Source organism: Galleria mellonella, unplaced genomic scaffold, assembly GCF_026898425.1.
Source record: "Galleria mellonella isolate WM207_F2 unplaced genomic scaffold, CSIRO_AGI_GalMel_v1 utg55, whole genome shotgun sequence".
NCBI lineage: Eukaryota > Metazoa > Arthropoda > Insecta > Lepidoptera > Pyralidae > Galleria > Galleria mellonella.
This window is the reverse complement of record NW_026442115.1, coordinates 448,480-469,735: the sequence shown is the minus strand read 5'-3', so window position 1 is coordinate 469,735 and position 21,256 is coordinate 448,480. Positions and strand designations below refer to the sequence as shown.

Genomic DNA, 21,256 nt, shown 5'->3' with positions numbered 1-21,256 from the left:
AATAGTAAGTTTGCAGAGTCTATAGCAGTAATAGTATTATATTATAGTGTAGTAGAGTATATTTATCATAATTGACAAAATATTAAAGGTATTGTGGACGTCACAGTTTATTCTATGGTGTTGTAATGTGTTGTGAAAGACCATAACCGTTTATATTTTTATATAACAGTTTATATTAACTCATAAATAATATCAAACAGGTTCAATTCAGAATTTAATGGAATTGCATTATCATTAAAAAAATGATTGTACATGAATCATAATGCGAAGTGCTTTGTATAACCTGCTGATGTAAATCTACTAGTCCCTTAATCCCTCACCTTCAACGTGACAGGCCTATTAAATTGAGCAGGTTATATAAATCAAACCCTATTATGATTTATGTGAGGTGAGCTTTTTAACCCTCCAAGTCTGATTGCTCAGGGAGAGTAGTCCCAAGAACTTACCACCCATCCTGGCATTCCAATATCTCCCTTGTCTCCCGGCCGACCTGGCGGGCCCGGTAATCCTTGTAATCCTTGCAAGCCACGTGGCCCGGCTGGACCCGGCCTTCCTCGTCGACCGCGAAGACCTGGATCTCCTTTTTCACCCTTTGTATATAATATTACAATTTATATTTAATTGATACTATATTTATGACAGGAAGGAAGGGATTGGTATTATTGCGGACGTATAGTCCCCATTCATGGACGTCATCATCATATCAGTTTTTAACTCTTTATAATAGGCCCCATTGCTACCAACAAAACCACATAATCAGGTCGACCTTTCCACAGTTCCCTTGGATAGTATTGTGATTAATTAATAGCCGAATCACCGCATTGGGTCAACTGATCTGAATTCATCTTCATCGCTTCATCCTTTACTGATGCCTCACTATATATATTTATGTATTAATATCATCATTAAATCAGCCGTTGCTCGTCTACTGCTGAACATAGTCCTCTTACATAGACTGGCATAAGAAAGGGAACCATTTCTTATGCCAGTATACCATTGGCGGATTTTGCCAATTAAGCACACTTGGCAGGCGGATTGGCAACCGCAGCTTGGCTTTTGGTTATATTTTAAGAGAGATTTTGCTGTTCATTTCTCGGCCATTAGATCCCCTAGTCGTCTTTCACGATTCCCACGGTAAAGAAAGGGGTAACACATTCTATGTCGGGTTCATACGGCATAATAAAACCATAATTACGGCTAACTGATATCATGAAGTAGCTGTATTCCGCGAATATAATTTATTTAACAAATGCCATTCAAATCTATTCAGACGTTTAAGTGTGATTAACAAATATCTATTTAAATAGTCATATCAAATATAATATTAGTAGGATTATATATATCAGCTATATAACGTTAGAAGGATTATAACAGTGGTTATAGGATAGGATACGTTAGTTATTGTAATCCCACCTATTAAATTTGGTATTTTCAACCGACTTCCAAGAAGGAGGTTCTCAAGGCGGTTGTATTTTTTTGTGTTTGTTATTTTATACCTCTGTCATTTATAAACCGATTTGAAAAATTACATTTTTAAATCCTTACATACTGGACCCATAGAAATTTTATTAAATATGGTCCAGTAGTTCTGACATCGAAATAATAGATTTTGGTATAATCTACGTCCGTTTTGTTTTTTTTTTGTTTTGTGAAACACACTCTTAAATTATACACAACGGGGGGAACGGGACTGTTAGTAATGGAGACAGAATTCCATTGCTAGCAATATACCCAACCAGGTCGACCTCCTCGCGGTTCCCTCTGGAAACTATCATGGTTAATTCCTGATAAATTTATCATGATGGGCTAACTGGCCTGTTTTCATTCTCATCTATCACCCTTCACTGGTGCTCCGCCAGCGTATCCCGTTAGCGCAGGCGGGGATACCATACCATTTACACCCGTAAAAAAAATATATACACAAGAAGAATTGGAAAAAATCTTAAATTATAAGAAACAATAAATAAGGTAGAAGAAATATTTTTAGTGAGAGACTTTGTGCAAAAGTCGTCTGTTTTCAGACGTTCAGTTCAGTGTTTCTGTTAACGTGTGTTTGTATGGTATGGGCATCACACTGTAGTTCATGCACCATAGGCATCACAGTATACTCTGTGACGTCCTATGTTGCTGTTCATGTCTATATGCGACGGTTACTATACTTATCATTGGAAGTACCATGCGATTGTTTGGCATTGAAGGTATAATAAAAAAAATGTCGTTCATTATAATACACCTGCACTTTAAGTATTCAAGTGCTGCCTAAGTAACAATTACCTTTATAGTGATAATGTCTGATCCGGTGGATGTAATACTGATTGGTCCTGGTGGGCCACGTTCTCCCCTCTCGCCTTTTAGCCCGGGTGGCCCTGGTGGTCCTGATTCTCCTGGCATGCCTGATGGTCCTATGTCTCCCCGTTCACCAGGATTTCCGTCTTTACCAGGAAAGCCTGGAAGTCCGTCATTTCCTCGACTACCTTTTTCACCCTGTTTAAAAAACAGGACATATTGATTAAAACATCCTATTTGACAGTGTTAGAAAATGTATTTCATTTTTTCATAATGTTGATTGTTGACACTTGGAAGTGTTTTGATGATACTTGTATTTTAATTATTGTAAAACAATTGTGCTATTTCACAACATTCTTTTTATGTAAGACCCAATCGCTTTGTTTCTTTAAGTATTCCATAACACGAAATTGGTTAGGGAGTTTAAAAGCTCGCCTTACGCGCATTAAAATATGATTTATTTTGTATAATTCGTTGCATTTAATAAGTTGAAGGTGTAATATTTCATTGGTGGGTATTACGAAATAATCTCACAAGTCTCTTTATGATAATAATTATTTAAAAATTTATATAAAAAAAATAAAATAGGTTATAAAAGTAGAAACAACACTTTAACACTTATACAAAGATGTTAACTACAGTTATGTTACTTAAACGGAACGAGTAGATAATATATACATTTACCTTTTCACCAGGCTCGCCCTTGGGTCCCGCTACACCAGCTCGTCCTAAAACAATAGTATATTTGTCGTATTATGTGAATAATCAGTACGCTATCCTGAAAAGCCTCTTTGTCATTTTAATATTGTATACTATTATACTGCCGATAAGCTATAGATAATCTTAGCTTAGTTTTATTAGGTTCTAATAAAACAAACTATAGTCTGTTTTAATAAAAAAATTAAATAGTAAACATATTTATTGAAATTATCTCAATACACTGTCTAAATGTGAGATAAATAATTTTAATGGAATAAATTTAAATAGTTAAAGATAAAAAAATTAATAAATAATATGTCAAAATATTTAACCAAACAAAAAATGTTGGTCGATTTAAAATTTTGCGATCCACTTTTTAAGTATTTATTCCTATCAAATATCTGGCATAAAATTATAATACAAATGCCAACCCGCCTGTCAAGCGTAGCAATTACTGAAAAAAACCCCCTTGTGGGGGAGGCCTTTGTTTAGAAGTGGACAGTTAACGGCTAATATGATGATGATGATGGTACAATGCTAATGCACTATACAGCTAATTTGATTACAGAGTTGGAAGGTATTCATAAAGACTTCTTAACAAACAAATTTGTAGAATTTATACTCGTCAGTTGTTGTTATTGCTAGACTAAACCTTTTTTGATAATAAACAAGTTTTACTCGTGCAATTTTAAAGTCAAGGTCGAGGTCGTTACTAGACCTATGTATTAAGGTTGATTCATAGTTGTTTTTGTATTTTTTACATAATGTTATAAAATATATTGATTACATTTAAATATATAAAAATCCGGTATCATGATGTTTATTGCGTAAATCTCCGAAGTCGCTCTACTGATAATAATGAAATTATAAATAATTAAAGATATAGGATAGTTTTTATCATAAATGGACCCGATAGGTGACAAAATAGAATTTGCTGGGTTAGTTAGAGTATAATTTAGGTATATTTAGTCTTACCTGTTGTTAGGAACTCAGGATCATCAGAACTGAATGCGCCGGATGGTAACGGTGGCCCCGGTGGACCGGGTAAGCCGCGTTCTCCTGTTCATAAAAATAAGTTCTAATTGTAACCTCTGATTTTGTCTGCGTAAATGAGAACGTTTTTATATTTATTACCTTTAAAAACAGTATTAAAAAGGAGATAAAACTAATCTTTATATTTTAATATGTATAAAATTTTAATATGTGTCAAAGCTGTAAAGTTACAGTGCACTTAATTTATAGATTATTAGATATATCCCGCAACCTTGCTCGCGTGATTTAGGATAAAAAAGTTAAGAGATGGTCATGTGCGTACCAAATTTTATTAAAATCGGTTCGTACAGTTAAGTATAATTAAGTACTTGTAGTATATATTTAAACATTTTATAACTTTTATACACGTGCTAATATATTAAAGAATACTAAAAAAGAATTTCTCATAATTTGCACGGAAGTGGGTAATAATAATTTAGCGCGAGCACCGCGGTTAACAACAGAAAAATAGCAGTAAATAAAATGAGTTTGGAAACAAACATATTTTATATTAATAAAATAAACGTACAAATTTTAGTCTTCGAACCAGTATACAATATTCAAAGCAAATTATTTAAATTAGGTTTGTTATTTATTCATAACAATTCATGTAGGCGAGTCTATGTTATTCTAATAGCAAAGTTATTCTATGATATTGTTTTGATTGAACTTTCTCGATATTTGTAAAGCCTATGGAACATTCCAAGTTTTATACATCTTCCATTTTAGGGTCTATAATTATTTACATTTTGCTGTATTCCACTGTATATGTTCTGTACTGTATTCTATTTACAATAAAAATTTCCAAAGGATAATTACCTAATTATAAAACTGACATTTTTAATCTGTTAGAAAATATGAATTGTTAGCAACTGAGTTATATATTAAATCTGTTTCCAAGTGCGAGACAGAGAGAGAGTGAGAGAGAGAGAGAAAAAGAGTAGTTAGCAAGTAAAAAATTTATATAATTCATTTACTGTTATGTTAAATTCCATCTTTTCTACCTACTTTGTATAGTAGATTCTCATTTACTATACATACTAATATATCACACTAATGTAGCACACACACACACACACATACATGCACACGCCCATACAAACACACATATCCAAACTCACATTAAATGTCACATATTTAAATTAAACCTGTTCGCCACACCATAATTGTTAAATTTCAAGCTTTGACTTCCACGAGACAGGCTTTGGCTAGTATGGGGTCCTATTTATATTGTACCATTGACTTTGTTTAAGGAAAATAAAGTTTATTAAGTTTATTATTATATCGAGTATATTACGTATAAAACTTCGCTGGTTATGTTTTCTCTGATTCTTTTTAAAATCGTCGAAGTTTCCTTCCCCGTTATCACCATTTTATAACGAATATTGTAATTAAGATTTCGTTAATTTTAAACTATCGCATTTTTAAGTTACACAATAGTTTAAAACATAAGGAATAATGGCGGAGTTTACCTTTTTCACCTTTCTCTGCAGGGCGACCATTAGCACCTGGTATACCAGGTCGACCATCGAATCCGGGACTCCCCGTTTCTCCTTTAGGTCCGATTTCACCTCGCGGTCCAGGATGCCCCTAAGGAGTTACATTTGAATAAGTTTAATAAACGCAGTGTAGTCTCTGCATAGAATGTGTCACCCCTTCCTTTCCCGTGGGTGTCGTAAGAGATGACTAAGGGAATTTTTTGTTCAAGGGATGGGTAGCAGCGTCCCTCTTAAAACATCACTAAAACCTAATAGCGCTTGCCAACCGTCTGTCAAGCGTGGAAATTACTGGCAAAACTTCCCAATAGGGCAAATACCAGGTGGAAATAGCCCCCATCCCTTTAGTTCAGGACCATTCCTTATGACAGTTTATGGGGGGCTTTTATAGGTAATAATGAAATAGTAACCCCACCCGCGCTATCGGTATACACCGGTGGGGCACCAGTGAAGGATGATAGATGAGGATGAAACAGGTCAGTTAGCCCATCGTGACAAATTCAATTAAAATTGTTTACGATGGTTTCCAGGGGGAACCACGTGGAGGTTGACCTGATGGGGCATATTGCTAGCAATGGGGCTGTCATACTCCATTGCTAACAATCCCTTCCCCCAGTCTATGGGTGAGGCCCATAACAATTAATGACTGATATGATGTGATGAAGTTTAATAAATTTATTTAAACATACTCAATGAAATTTAAATTATTAGTATCCTACTAGAGAATTATGCTATCAGTGATAGTGATATTTTTTTCTAAAGAAACACGGCAAAAAATTTCGAGTGTTCCATACTAACAAGGTATATCGACCTTTCAAATGATGTTTTATGTTCCTGGAATCATAGATATGAAAGTGAATGGAGCTGTAGATTTAATAAAGAATAGAACTATTTGGATCTTGATTGTCTCTGCCTACCCTAATAGAGATTGTCATGAAGTTAGATACATTTTACTGTGATTTATTTTTCTCTTTCTTTCACAATATTTATAATGATATATTACTTATATTGGAAAATGATAATAATAGTAATGTTTTCCTTTTATCTCATAGTTCTATCAGGACATAGGGTGGAGTTTTCATTTACAATGATGTAGAGTGGCAAGTCGCAGGGCATTAGAATCGAGACCGGTTAATGTAATTTGGGAAATAAAAATTAATAGGATGTAACATTACTTACCCGATCTCCTTTAGGTCCTGATAATCCAGGTTGACCTCTGTCTCCTTTATGTCCTGGAAATCCTCGTTCTCCTTGCGGCCCCATTGGTCCAGGTTGGCCGATGTCTCCTTTAGGTCCCGGTGGCCCTGTTCTCCCCAAGTCTCCACCATATGATCCAACTAGTGATTCCTTGAGAAATAAAAAAAGTATTACTAAATTCCAATTAAATTCAAGAAATTTATTCGCTTTAACTTTATTTCTTACTTTTTGTTAATGTACTTTATAAGTTACTGGGCTTATTCGTAAATTATAAAGTATAAAGTGTATTAAGTAAAGTATATTATTCAATCTATTAAAAATGGTTCATATTTCAAATATATATTTTTGTGAGTTTATTATGTAAAATATTTTTTATAGTTATATTAGATACGAGTATATAAGTTCCAAAAATTCGATCATTTATTCATTTTAAATAATTTTATAATATGTAATTATATATGTTAGGAAGTTTAATGTCATGTTTTTTTTATTTATTTAATAAATAAAATAAAAAAATATATGATGACAAATACATTTCCTAATAGGTGAGCTAGAACCATTTATTGACTGTTGCCGCGTAGTGAACGTAATACACGGCATGCCCACAATTCGTCAAGCATGCAGATATATATATATATATATATATGATAAATTGTACAAAAATGACTTTAGTCCAAAAAATCAATTAAATTTTGCAGCTCTGAACTTTAAACCTGAAGGGAAGATGTGTCAAAATCCAAATTATTTCCGCACAATACACACGAACTTTCTCCGGTGACATTTCAAATAAATTTCCTTATCTGTCCCGTCGTAGATATAAATCAAGGGTGAGGAGCAGCCATTTTCACACTTTTCCTAAAGTTGTTCGAGACCTGTTTGTTCACTGAAGGCACAATCGTCGCCTCCAAAAAGTCATTCGTTTCAGTTGCAAACAAAGTGTTTGACAATGAAAAGATAATCGAGAACCGAAGATCGCTTTGGTATTGACAGTGTAAGTAATGACTAAGCATTTTTAGAGTTTTTATAGTAGTTTATCTATCCCGTTACTATTTTAGTTGAAAATGTAGTTGGAAATGTTTTAACCTAGTGGTTTACTACAGTAACTTGTAGTCCCCAAAGGCTGCGAATTCAAGTTTGATAGATACCAGACTTTTATCAATTTTAATTTCCCACCTGGTACTTTATTAATTTATGAGGTCACAGTAGAATATTTATTGCATTAGATCCAAATGCACTGGACGAAATAAAGGTCAATAATAAATTCACCTGCATTTGTTTTGTGCATGTTGTTACCAGAGGGAGACTTTGTACAAAAGTCGATTGCTTGGGTACCTCTGTCCCATTCGTGTTTCAATCGTGAAGTAGTTGTGTTTGCATAGCTGTTTTTCGGTTTGAAAGGTGGGACATGGCGTGAATTTACTGGGTACAGAGGAATAACACCTGAGTCTTCAGGAATGGCAACGCATGGGGGGTATCATGGGCGAAAGAGTATACTCTATTATGTCCATGGTACTGCTCATGTCTATAGGCGACGGTTACCACTTTCCATCAGGTCGGCCGTCAGCTTGTTTGCCATTCTAAGTTGTATAAAAAAAAATGTTGCTCGCAATTTTTGTTAATTTTGAATTGAATTAGATCTCGAATAGTGTTTTTCAAGTTAATAATAGAATCTTGTTTTGTTTCTATATTAATTTTATCGCAATTTAAGTAACTTTTTTATGGATAAAAATTTTTAATTTTCATCTAATTCTAACGTTAATATCAAGTCATATTTGTATAGAATTTGAAAATATTATAGGATGTTAAACCTATCATAAGTAAATAAACAGATGGATATATTAAAAACAATATATTGATAATTGTGTAACTCATTAATTAGTATATGAGTAATTGGTATAGAAGTTTCCTAACATTTTCACATAGCATTTTGTGTTACATACCTTGTATATTTGTCTAGGTTTCCAATTTGACTAAATAAATAAACACAGGCGGCATGAAAATGACAAAATCATGTAAAATGGCTTAGTAGACATATTATATAATCTAAACTATATAAGGAAAATTTGGATTTTTTGTTTGTAATGAATAAACTCAAAAAATAATTAATCGACTTTAAAATTTTTTTCTTCTATAGAGAGCTACATTACCAGTGATTTTTATTGGTTGTACTTTCTTTTTTCAAAATAATCGTGCCAAACCGGGGCGGGTTGCTGGATATTTTCCAAGTCTTTTTAAACTTTTTGGTTATTATAGTGATAATAGTCTATTGCTATATACATATTCTTGTCATAAAGAATGGCCCTGAGCCACTTGCATCCTGTAACTCCTTGTAACATGGTGGAGATTATCGCTCAATTTAGTGGAGGGTCGTCTTACGTTGTATTTATTTATATGTGTGTTGCCTGATTGAGAACTTTTCTTCTATTGGTTATCGGTTCTATGAATTATCATTATATTACTAGTGACAAGTACAATAATAAGTCAGCGGGAGTACTTATATTCTTTTATGCAAAATATGGATAATTATTTTAAATGAAGTTAACGTACAAAACCAAAATGTTTTATGGTATTAATTAACACAATGGTAAAATGATATAAGAATATAAATTCATGTTGATAAATGGAATGAAAAATACTTGCTTGTTTTATTTTTATATAAAGTAATTAGGTTAGATTAGACTAATTTTTGAAATACAATATCAAAACATAAATAATTTTGATGGTATAAAATAATGTGACATAATATGTTAGTTAAAAAAAAAATTAAACTCATATTTTACATTACACACTTACGTCGAAATTGTTATATTCAGATGATCCCGGGGGACCAGGTGGTCCGGGTGGCCCCGGGCTCCCAGGTCTCCCGTCTACCCCGGCCTCTCCCTTCGATCCTGTTGGACCTTCAGGTCCTCTTGGCCCGGTGTCCCCACGTTCACCCTTCTCGCCTCGAGGTCCGATCGGACCACGCTCACCTTGTTTACCTGGTTGACCCTGTAGACACAAAAGTTTGAATGGGGATATGTTTTTCTGGATAAAATATATTGATATCTGCCCGTTTTATTTTAAGAATTAACAATTACATACATTTATTATTATACGGATGTTTTTCTTTTAATAAACGAATAGAAATTATAAGAAAAAATAAATGTAAGACAGTGTTGACAATTTTTGATACTAATAGGAACTTTGAATTCATACTAATTATTTATTGGAGGCTTAAAAGTTAATTTGTAAAAGGGTACAAATTTATAAATACTGTTAATAATTAAATTCTATAAGAGAAATATAGCAGAGACCAGGTAAAATCAATTAGGTACATTAAATTACATTGCATAAATTTTTAGCTTGGTTATGACTTTTTTAATTCGACGATAAAATATTTGGAGTTAATTAAATTATTTCATTCATTCCCCACTACCATTTGCGTGCGTAACATTTAGTTGCGTGTATAGTGGAATGTTAAAACTTGAAAATTAGGTGAGTACTATGGATTTTTTAAATTATTTTGTAACTGTGGTATATTTGAGAAAAATATAATTATTTATTTTTATAATTCTACTTATAATTTTATTACGAATATTCATAATTGTAGAGAAATAACTGTAAAAGTATACTTACAAAAACACTATAGAAAAAAAATGCCAGTGAGAAACTTTTAAAAACTTGATAGGATTAAGTCACGTGACTGTAAACTAACCTGTTTTGTCTATGCTTTTAGTGCAAGGAAGTCGAATTAAATTGTAAAGTTGTCAGGTTTTAAGTGCTCATAATAAGTCTTCAGATTCTTGTATATTAAAAATAACTATCTAACAGTGTAGCTATGTAAAGAGCAACTGTTGAAATGGAATGAAATTTATTTGCTAGAAACATTGTAGAAAAGGTGTTGCATTTGTGAAATTTATATTATAAGTTTATTATTATTATTTTTAAGTTTTGTTGTCCGTATTATAGGAACGGTACCTTGAGGAGGCAATATTACACAATGCATATATTATAATATTACTTCATGTTAAATAACTAAGAAGTAATGAAATAAATACGAAATACGAAATAGTATCAATGAATAGTATAAAGTTAATTCAAAATTCCACGTTTTTACATATTATTTGTTTAACAATTGCCTTCAAAACATTATTAATAGTTTATATCAACTCACAGCAATGCCGGGCTCTCCCGTTCTCCCATCGGCCCCCATCACTCCAGGGGGGCCTGGTGGCCCTTGCAGTTCAGGAGCAGTTTGCAATAGTGACAAAATTGTACTAGAATTGCAACCACATTGAGCGAATGATGAGTAGTTCTCTCCAAATATTTGCTGCAAAAAAGTTGCATATTAGGCAAGGTGTAGGAATTAATTTTTACGTTGTAAAATAAACAGATTCTTATTGGAAAATATATATGGAATCGACAGTAAATCCTATGTATTGCAAAAACAATAATAAAAAACAGTTCGGTGTTGGCAAAGGTATTCCGTAGTATCTTGACACGAAACTTTGTAATGATGGATGGATAGTTGGATGAATGTTTATTACTTTTCCATGCATGAACTACTTACTCAACGGATTTCAATGAAATTTGTTACACGAGTAAGTTATATCCTAATTTAGCACACAGAGTACTTAACATAGTATGTGTAAAAATATAGATGAATTCGAAATTTAATTTACCATAAAAATTTTTAACAGAGATGTTTCTATATGACATTGATAGTTTAAGCAAGCTGAGCTTTTTGTTTATAAAATTGACTTATTTATATAAAATATAATTTACCAAATTTCAATATAATCAGTTCATAAGTTAATCATCATTAACAAACATTAAAAAAATCTTTATGACTTTTTATTATTTATAATATTTCTAATTATATCCGACCTCTGTTAATATAAATCATTGTCTGTTTACCAAAGTTCATTTAAATCCGTTCAACTGCTTAAGCTTGATTAACAAACATCTATAATCTATCTAATCTGTTTATATTCGATTAGAAATCGAGTACGTATATATTATAATTATAGATAGGAAGATTATAGCAATACTTGTAACTAATATACAAGAATTAATTAACTTTTGCAATGTAGATTACTGTAATATACATAAATATACAAGTATAAAAACTACATTCATTATTAAAATTGTATACAAGTTATATATTATTTTTTAAAGATTTTTAATTATATTTATAGACTAATATATATTTTTGAATGAACATTATTTTAAGATATCTCGTACAAAATTTGCGCCTTTGAATTATTTGATAAGTTCGATGATGTAGCAGTAATATACTCGTACCGGCCTGTCGTACAATGGTCGCGAATTTGTTTCCCACATAATGCAAATATTTGTATTCGTAAGTTTATCTACTTGTATTGGTCCATACCAGAGTATTTTGCTGGCAATGTGTCAGTTAGACCCTTAATTACTGACAATCCCTTTCCGCCCTATTTTCTATATTATAATTTGTATGTATTTAGGGAAAAAGTATATTTTTTATCAGTCAAACTTACATTTATTTAATTTAAAAAGCCAACAGCTCTTTACAAAAAAATTAACAAACATAATAGAAGTACTTAATTTCTATCAGATAAATTATATTAACAATTGAAATTGCATCAAATTTTAGATTGTAAGACTTAAGTTCTAGAATAGTTAGTTGAAAGAAAAGAAATACAAACCTTAACTGCAGTCTTCTATTGTAATTCCAGCGAGCACAAAGAGTAATTTAGTATAGATAAGTATGTTAATGAAATTATTATTAATTATTAATAATTGATAATATTCATAAATGGTAATGTTAATTATTATCTACAATATAATATTGTTTCCTATAATATTGAAATTATAAAAGCATTTCGAGGAAATCGTTGAACTGTTTCCCGGCAAACAATTTACAATAGATAAATGTAAATAGGGCTTATTGTTTTCATCCTTGTTTACAATTACAATGATTAGCTATAATCTGTGGCTTTGGCACGGGTAAATTTGAATATATATATATATTCTAGGAAAACATTATGAGGCACCTATGCTCAAATTTCATTAAAATTTATTCAGCTATATCAGTCAATTGTTTAAATATCAATATAAAATTTTACATTGAAAATTAAAGTACATTTCTAAAAATTTTCTTACTGTAATTGTTAATACAGTTATAATTATTGAAGTATTAATCTAGATTAATATTTACATTATTTTCAGGAATATTATATGAGTAAATTTGTAATAAAAAAGGTATGTACTTATTGCCTAAAATTATAAAGATAAAAAGATCTTTCAAGTTATAATTATTTAAATGGAACTCAAGAAGTAAAACCTTTTAAAACTATTCTTTGAAATACTTTTAAAAGTTATGCAGACTCCTAGCAAGTTAGAGTATTAAAATGAATTCCAGATAAGTTTTCAATGAATGTAATACTTATTTTTAATCACTTGATAAGTACTGAATGAAGTACGTGTAATATGCAAGTTCGATCGTACTTGACTTTATAAGATTTTTTTCGCTAAGTGAGATAAATATTATCTAAAGATAATAATTAAATTGCGTTCCAAAAAAACACTAACTTCAATTGTGACAAAGTCAGTTATTTTGATTTAAAAAATAAGTTTTTGAACCGATTTTAATAACATTTCTAAAGTTAGATTACCTGTAATTATATGCTTTTAGATAAAAAAAGAATTATCCAAATCGGTTTACAACTAAATGGAGTTATGAGATAACAAAGGTAAAAAAAAAATTGAACCGAATCAAAAACCTTCTATTTGAATTAGGTTGAAAAATAGTATCTATGGGTATATAAATTATACAAAGTCTTTATAATATTGTTGTATTTATTATTTTAAAAAAGAGAATAGATTTGGATTTGTTAGCGTTGACTCAATTCTATTGTTAGTTCAAAACCCATCAGTACTCGTAGTGAATACCTACGTAATTACAAATGAGTGTGCTAATAAAGTACAATAGAGACAAGAACCATTGGCAAATTCGATTACTTAACACAGCTAACCCTATGGAACGTTCACAAAAACCTCTCAGGGAGCAAATCAAGTAAATCGATATCATCAAATCGAACGTTGGACGGGCGCCAAGAGCATAATAAACTTTGTTACGACTAGTCCTTCCGATTTAGTATCCGCAGTTGACGGCACTACGCGATCGGAAACGTCAATAGTGGTGAACTAATAGACGCCATGACAAGTAAATAATAGAAAGAGATTATTCACTAACCCTTGCAAAAAATAGAGTACAAATTGTAACAGAAAAAGATCATACAGAAAAAAAACAATGGACAGATTTATTGCTGAAAATAATCTCCCTGCGATACTCTTTTTTTATATTACTAAGGTGGCAAACAAGCATACGGCCCACCTGATGGCAAGCGGTTACCGTAGCCTATGAACGCCTGTAATACCAGAGGTATTACGCGCGCGTTGCCGACCCTGAAGAAACTTTTTTAATCCCTTTTTTAAAGAACCCCATGCCGTAGTCTCTTGGTAAAACCTTGACTCATTCTATAATTTGAACGTTCGTGGGATCAAACTATTGATTAGAGAACGATAAGTAATATATGTTTTGTCAATACAGATTTAATTACGAAAGAAATAAAGGGAAATGATGGGAACCAAATTATTCAAGCTCATTTGATTCTTTTCCAGTGCTATGAGAATCAAATGCGGGAAGATTAAACCTATTGTGATTAGAGAAGGCTGAGCTATTGCAGTGGGCTAAGTTTCAATGATAGCTATTATTAAATTACTATTGGTTTGGATTACTGATCTGGAAAAGTATTGACTGTTATAATGCAAACTTATCCGAATCACGTCCTAAGTGAATGTATTGTAAAAAGGCGTTTCAATGGTCTATTCAAACTCAGATTTTGATACGACTATGCACGCTGTGGGCATTCAGGCATGTTGAGATAGTATTTTTGTGCTCGGCATAGTTTATAGGATGTGGCGAATTATTTTATATTCATTTATTTACCCTTTGTTGATTACATTACAAAAAAATGTTTGGTATAAAAAGCGGACTTAATGCCATATGAATTTTCTCTCAATTAAGCTTTGGAAAAACAGAAATGTATTTAAATATTGAAAATTATTGTAGGTAAATAGTTACAAACTGTCTGTATTGATTCCCAAATTATATAATAATATTGATTCAATTTAGAGTCTAACACCAGAACTCATATAATGCATTTGAATAATAATAATATTTTAATTACAATAAAATTATAGTTACGGATGGGCAAACCGTTGGACAGCGTACCCCAAGCGTTTCTTTAAAATAAATATCATTTAGTGAAAATGCTTATTAAGAAACAAGAAGTACATTAAGCTTAGATTATATAGATAAAGCATCGCCTCACAAAAACGGGTCAAGTTTTTGTCAGCTAATTGTCAAATTAGCTGACTTGTATTTTATCAGTGTTCTTACTTACGCACATAGTGTATCTTGACGTATCTATATTTAATTATTTAATAAATAGAATGAGTTTTTACGCATTAAAAAGATAAGAAAATTATCATTTTAAATTAATATTAAAACAAAATAAATATAGTAGTTATAAAGAAAACACTCATAACTATTTATCTCGCAAAATTGTCTAAAAATGTTGTTTTGAAGTAAGTACAAAATAAGTGTATATCTGTTATTAGCTTAATTTATTTAAATTAAAACGTAATTTGTTATTTTCATTCAGTAATAATTTTTAATTTTCTATATTATAAGTTATTAAATATCAATAAAGCCACTTTATGCTTATGACATATACCATATTTCAGAGTTAGTTTGTGCACTGGAGAAGGTAGGCGATGCCCGCAGGTTAAATGAGAGTTCTGTGGTCTAGACTCCGGGACGAGGCTTTTGTGTCTCCTGTTTCTTTATGTGTTTGTACATGTAACATGGTGTTTGTTTTACGTAATGCAAATTTTGTGCTGAACTGCAAGTACTATATGTTATTTAAACGCCGTTACAAATAAAGTTTATATATATTGAATATTAGTATTAATAAAAACTTATAAGAACAACCTTTAGTTGCATATTAGATTTTACTCGCGGTTAGATCGGTAGAAATAAATAAACGTATTTGCTGTATTGCTTCGATTGGACTCAATGATTTTTCTTTCAAATCATTAATTTGCATTAGTTATATTTAATTTAGATTTTCTCAGACCTCAGACATGTATATTATATGTAAAGATAAATAAAAATATCGTCCCAATTTGATTAAAAAGGTGATTAAAATGTATATATAGAGTACTCATAAAATTTGATAATGGCAAACGAGCTGTCAGCTTACTTCGTCGCCTATTAATAGTAATTATTTTATCACTATTTATTTTTATTGTACTAATTTATTGTTAAGAAAAATACAGTAATAAAGTATAGGTATTATAATTACCTCTCCATCCCCAGAGCCTGAGAACTCAGCGATGCTACCAGGTAATCCAGGAACGCCTGGAGGTCCTGGGGGTCCAGGGGGGCCTCTAATCGATTCTCCTGGTGGACCCTGTTGGAATGATAACATGAAACATGTTATGTGTATATTCTTTGTAGGTTACTTAAAATAACTATGTAATACGTAATAATATATTATTTTATTTGAGACAGTTAAAGAAGTTTGTCATTTGTACAAAGTAGTTGATTGATTAGCGCTTGAAATCCTTATAAGGGTATAATCCTTATTCCATATACATGCAAGAATAGTAATGTACTTAATCGTTAATTAAAATTTTAATATTGTATGAAATCTTTAATGATATAAATAAATGTATCTTAAGAGTGTGTAAAACACTTTTAACGTGTTAATTTTTTTTTGTACAGACAGGATAGCAAGCAGTCAAGAAATAATCCAACTGAAGGCAAATTGGTTATAATATCTATAAAAGTTTACACTTTGTTTGTTTACAAATGTTTATCGTTAAAAAAATATTTATTATATTTGTATTTATATCTGTATATGGTTGATGAATTTAACACCAGAACAGCTCAACCTACTATTGATTTATATTTGGAACAAACAATACACTTCCAAAAAAAAATAAACAATTATTTTCGAATAAAATTGTAAGTTATGAAGAGCTATCCGTAATTTTATCGAAATTGAATTACGTAGAAGTAGATACTCGAAGCTTGAAACGTAAGTGGCGTATCAGGTCAAGTGGGTTTGTACTCTCTATCAGCGGACACAGTGTTAAGTGCTGTAACGGCTGTATATCATGCGGCGAGTGGAGGGTTGAAAGTCCGTTTACACCGCTACAAGGGAAACACTATTATTTTCTGTTTATTTTCGCCGAGGCTTTTACAAACAATATTAAGATTACTTCCGTTACACTGTGTTTCGTTTGTATTTTTTATTAAGTTATGAACAAAATTCGTAATCGTTTAAAAGTACAATTGACTGTAAGAAAGCGTTGGAAGTATTTTTGACTGGTTAAAAATAATAAGGTAAATTATTTTTGTAGATTCATAGAAAAGTCATGTGCATGGTTTTTTCTTTAATGGAGGATAATGGAATGGTAACTCCGCCTGCGCTAATGGTATACGCTGGTGGGTCACCAGTAGGAGATGATAGGTGAGGATGAATGTAGGTCGGTTGGGCTATCATGACGAATTAGATAGAAATTAGCCATGATGACTTCCAAGGAAAACTGCGTGGAGGTCGACCTGATTGTTAACAATAGGGATTTTAAGTTCACTAAGTTAACTATCAACAATCCCTCTCCCTGCCGTCTGTACCCCACATGTTTTCTTTCTGTCACGATAATAAATTTACTTGCATGACTGTGATTCGGTTTTAAATATAGTATAGAGGATTGCAATTACAAGGTATGGAGTTATAAAACCATAATTTTAGGAATAACAACGCAAAAATATCATAGCATATTTTGTTATGTTCATAAGTGACGGTTACTACTTTCCATCCGGTGAGCCTTCAGCTTATTTGTTATTCTAAGTGGGTATCATAAAAAAACACGAGAGTAGTAAGAAGTTTTGAGTGTAACATATACGGCGTTATACATGGCATTTTTAAAGAATACATATTTAATAAATTTATCATCACTAATATAACAATGTAAGAGTATCCCACTGATGGGCATAGATTTCCTCTCCAATGTACAATAAAAAAAAGTAGGGTTATTTTAGCGCGGACTTTTTAGAGGGTATACTTAGTAAACATTTTTAGTATATTACGCAATGTAATTTAATGGTTTATTATAGTACATTAAATTTGTTACATGAAATTGAAAACTGTCCTTTATTAGTGTCAGGGGAGGAGATACGAGTATTAATACTACAAAACGTATGTATTCAATTGTACGTCATTTATCGATCAAATTTTACGCGTCTTATACGACCTGTGACGTAACAATCCGCAGAAATAATTAGATATAGAAGACGTATATATAATATCTCAATATATATAATTATTAAGTATGCTACTACGGAAATTTTTACAATGAAGTTATAAAAATTATTGATTGGCTATCGATACTTCTTTCACGATAAAACTTCTCGAAAGTACTCATTAGTACAATGTATAATTTTTTATATCTATGTCATAACACGTAAAGATTAAGAATAGGAACTTTTACCATTCTATTTATTTCAAGGTAAGAAGCGATTATAACAACAAAGCATTGAACTCTAACAAGAGAAAGAAAACTCAAAATGAAAACTAAGAAAATGGGACGTTATTTATTTAATGGGCTCTTATGGACTTGCGACATCTATTTAAATATATATCCGTGTAATAACCCAATACTTGACGAGGATAGGGAATTAAAACCTCGTTGCGGCCTCGTCCAGTAATCGTTCCGCTGTAATTAAACAGTCTCACAGGGTAGGGCGGGGTTATTGTCGATAAATTGAATGGCGGGACAATGCATGCTCGGTCTTTGTGTATAACAGCGACTGCAAGTTATGAGTTCTGATCCGACTTTTGTTGGTGACCGCGATACCGTACTAACGTGATTGTAATGGAGAATTTATGTGGTTTCAGTAAATGGAGTCCAGGATTTTGTTCTTATTCAGGCTCATTTTTCAGTCTTGGGCAGGAAGGTGTTTATTATACAAGGAAGTGGTAAACAAATTATTTGATGGTAAACGGTCACTGTATCCAATGGATGCCTGTAATACTAGGATAGTCACGGGAACATTGACAATCCTGAACAAAGCTTGATACATACACCCTTTTTGAAGGTCTTTTGAGGTTGTGCACCCGGATGTTCTTCTTTAACAGAATCTTTAATAGTAGATATTGACATAACAGTAATGATATAATAATAAATGACTATGTTATGATTGAAATCTCTGATAGAGTAGCCGGAGGCATTTGTCGATTACTATTTTAGGGAACATCGTGACATTCTCACATTTCCTGATATTAGAATCTAACTGGTGGGAAGCCTGCCACTGTGTCTCGGATTAATTTGGATAATCAGATTTGATCTTAGGATAAATCCTAATGATTTATAGATCAGGATAGTATATGAATAAGCCATAATAGTTTCCTTATATAAACACTAGATTTTGCCTGCGACTTCGTACATGTGAATTTTGGAAGTTTTATCCAGCTAAAAGTTGAAATTCCTTTCTTATTGTTCAGCAACGCCATATAAAGTCCCTATCGGTAAAATTTTAAGATTCTAGACTTAGCGGCTTCAACTATGCGTTAGTATATGAGTCAGTCAGTCAAACGGCATCTTTTTTTATATATACAGATATGAAAATCCTGTATCTCGATGCTCGTTTACGGTAATAATAGATTTTAATGAAATATGTATTGTTTGCTCCAAATTGAGAGACAGTATAGTATTTATCTCGATAAATAGAGCCGGTAAGTGGCTACGGTAAACAGAGTTCGTCGTATTATCTAGCGTTAGTATAGTTATTACTTTCCAAATGAAGTCACTTATTATATATTTTAACTTTATTTGGTGTGTAATGAAAATCGTTAGCACCCTTTTAACGGACTGTTCTAACATTATTACTAAACAATTTCCTTAAATATATACAGATAAAAAAAACGAAAAAAAAAAACAAATTTATCTCCCATCCAACACTAATACATCGCTTCTATGTTTTAAAAGGATAGTGACGATTTCATCCTATATATAAATACATGTTAATTTATTTCAAATGTTCGTGAGGGTATGTTTATGTAACATAATTAAATATGAAATATCTTGCCCGCGGGCCACGTTCGCCTTTTTCGCCTCGAAGTCGCAATGGATACCCTGAAAATAATAAGAAACATATATATATATATTTAATAAGTTTGCTTTTGTAGATTGAAAGGGAGCTTTAGGGCACGAAGTTAATTATATGTAAATGATTATAAAATAATATTATGACAAGACTGTGCCTGTATATTATATTATCATTAATGAATCTTTGAATGGAACTTGGTAAGGTAATAGATTTATACCCATTCAGTTAATATAAAGTAAAATGAAAGAACAGATTAGACAATAACAACATGAAAATATTAAAATAATAGATGTTAGACTTGAATGAGGAATTGGTTTTCACTGCGTACCCTGTGGTGTGGTATAAATCTCTGCAGATTTAATCGATATTCGATGATTCCTTGATTAAGAAATAAGGCATTGTGTTTATATATATTTAATTTGGAAACATTTAATATTTATGTCAGAATACATATTATTTTATGTTTGTTTATGTACATATTATTATTTACGTAAAGTATTTTTATATTTTGTATATATGTAGTAATATTTTAGTATATGTTTTCAATACTCTCTTGCATTATTGACGTCCACTCAAGACTTCCTATGTCTCTGTGTTGGGTTAACTTAAAGAGATCTCTTTTAAAGATAAGTTCATCTTTATATATATTAATTGTACAGAAATAGATTAACAATTGGATGTTATTACTGCATTTCTGAATATAATAAAGAATATATAAAATTTGGTTACTGTATACTTAGTTTAAATAAAGTTACAAAGGGTTCTGAGAGACCATAGACTTTCCGACTTTAGTGATAAGAATAGTGATTATTGAAGGAAATAAATTATTTCGTTGTTAATGATAGAAAAAAAACAGATTATATACAAGTTGTCTTATTGTATTCTTCTATCTCACTCGTGTTTGTGTTGTCAAACAGTTGTGTTTGCATGGCTGTGTTTCGATTTGAAGGGTGTGATATGGCAATGAAATTAGAGGGTATAGAGGCATAACATCTTAGTTCTGAGGAATGGCAATTCATCAAGAGTAAAATGGGCAAAACAGAATACTCTGTTAGTTACTCTATTAGGTGGCAAAATATTAAAAGGAAAATATACTGACGTTATTTTGATATTATATAAACTAACCCAGTGGATTGTTTTTACAAAATTTCAGGCATTCCTGACTTGGCGCCGATGTTTATTTTGAATAGAACGAATAGGTATTTTGTTCTCAACTGCAACATTTGTGTGTTCAGTTTCTAGTTCCCATAAACTATAGATCATAGATTTATCTACTGAAATGTTGCGGAGTTTGTTTATTTATTTAGATTCTATGTTAATGTTTCATTCATAAAAAGCT

At 31.4% G+C, this 21,256-nt stretch overlaps 1 protein-coding gene across 6 annotated transcripts in view; it reads right to left on the bottom strand.

Annotated features, from left to right (window-relative positions):
* Nucleotides 1–21,256, bottom strand: part of LOC113521401 (collagen alpha-1(XVIII) chain-like) — a 225,684-nt gene that overhangs the window by 20,306 nt on the left and 184,122 nt on the right. For 3 of the 6 annotated variants that reach the window (XM_052898920.1, XM_052898924.1, XM_052898923.1), the window contains 12 exons: nt 19,897–19,943; nt 16,106–16,213; nt 12,380–12,394; nt 10,867–11,022; nt 9,504–9,701; nt 8,651–8,680; nt 6,693–6,860; nt 5,490–5,607; nt 3,961–4,044; nt 2,971–3,014; nt 2,275–2,484; nt 447–590 (listed from right to left, as the gene is read on the bottom strand). In XM_052898920.1, coding sequence (XP_052754880.1) covers nt 447–590; nt 2,275–2,484; nt 2,971–3,014; nt 3,961–4,044; nt 5,490–5,607; nt 6,693–6,860; nt 8,651–8,680; nt 9,504–9,701; nt 10,867–11,022; nt 12,380–12,394; nt 16,106–16,213; nt 19,897–19,943 — 1,322 coding nt within the window. The remainder of the gene's footprint in view (nt 1–446; nt 591–2,274; nt 2,485–2,970; nt 3,015–3,960; nt 4,045–5,489; nt 5,608–6,692; nt 6,861–8,650; nt 8,681–9,503; nt 9,702–10,866; nt 11,023–12,379; nt 12,395–16,105; nt 16,214–19,896; nt 19,944–21,256) is intronic. The other 3 variants (XM_052898922.1, XM_052898921.1, XM_052898925.1) reach the window with 3 other exon arrangements.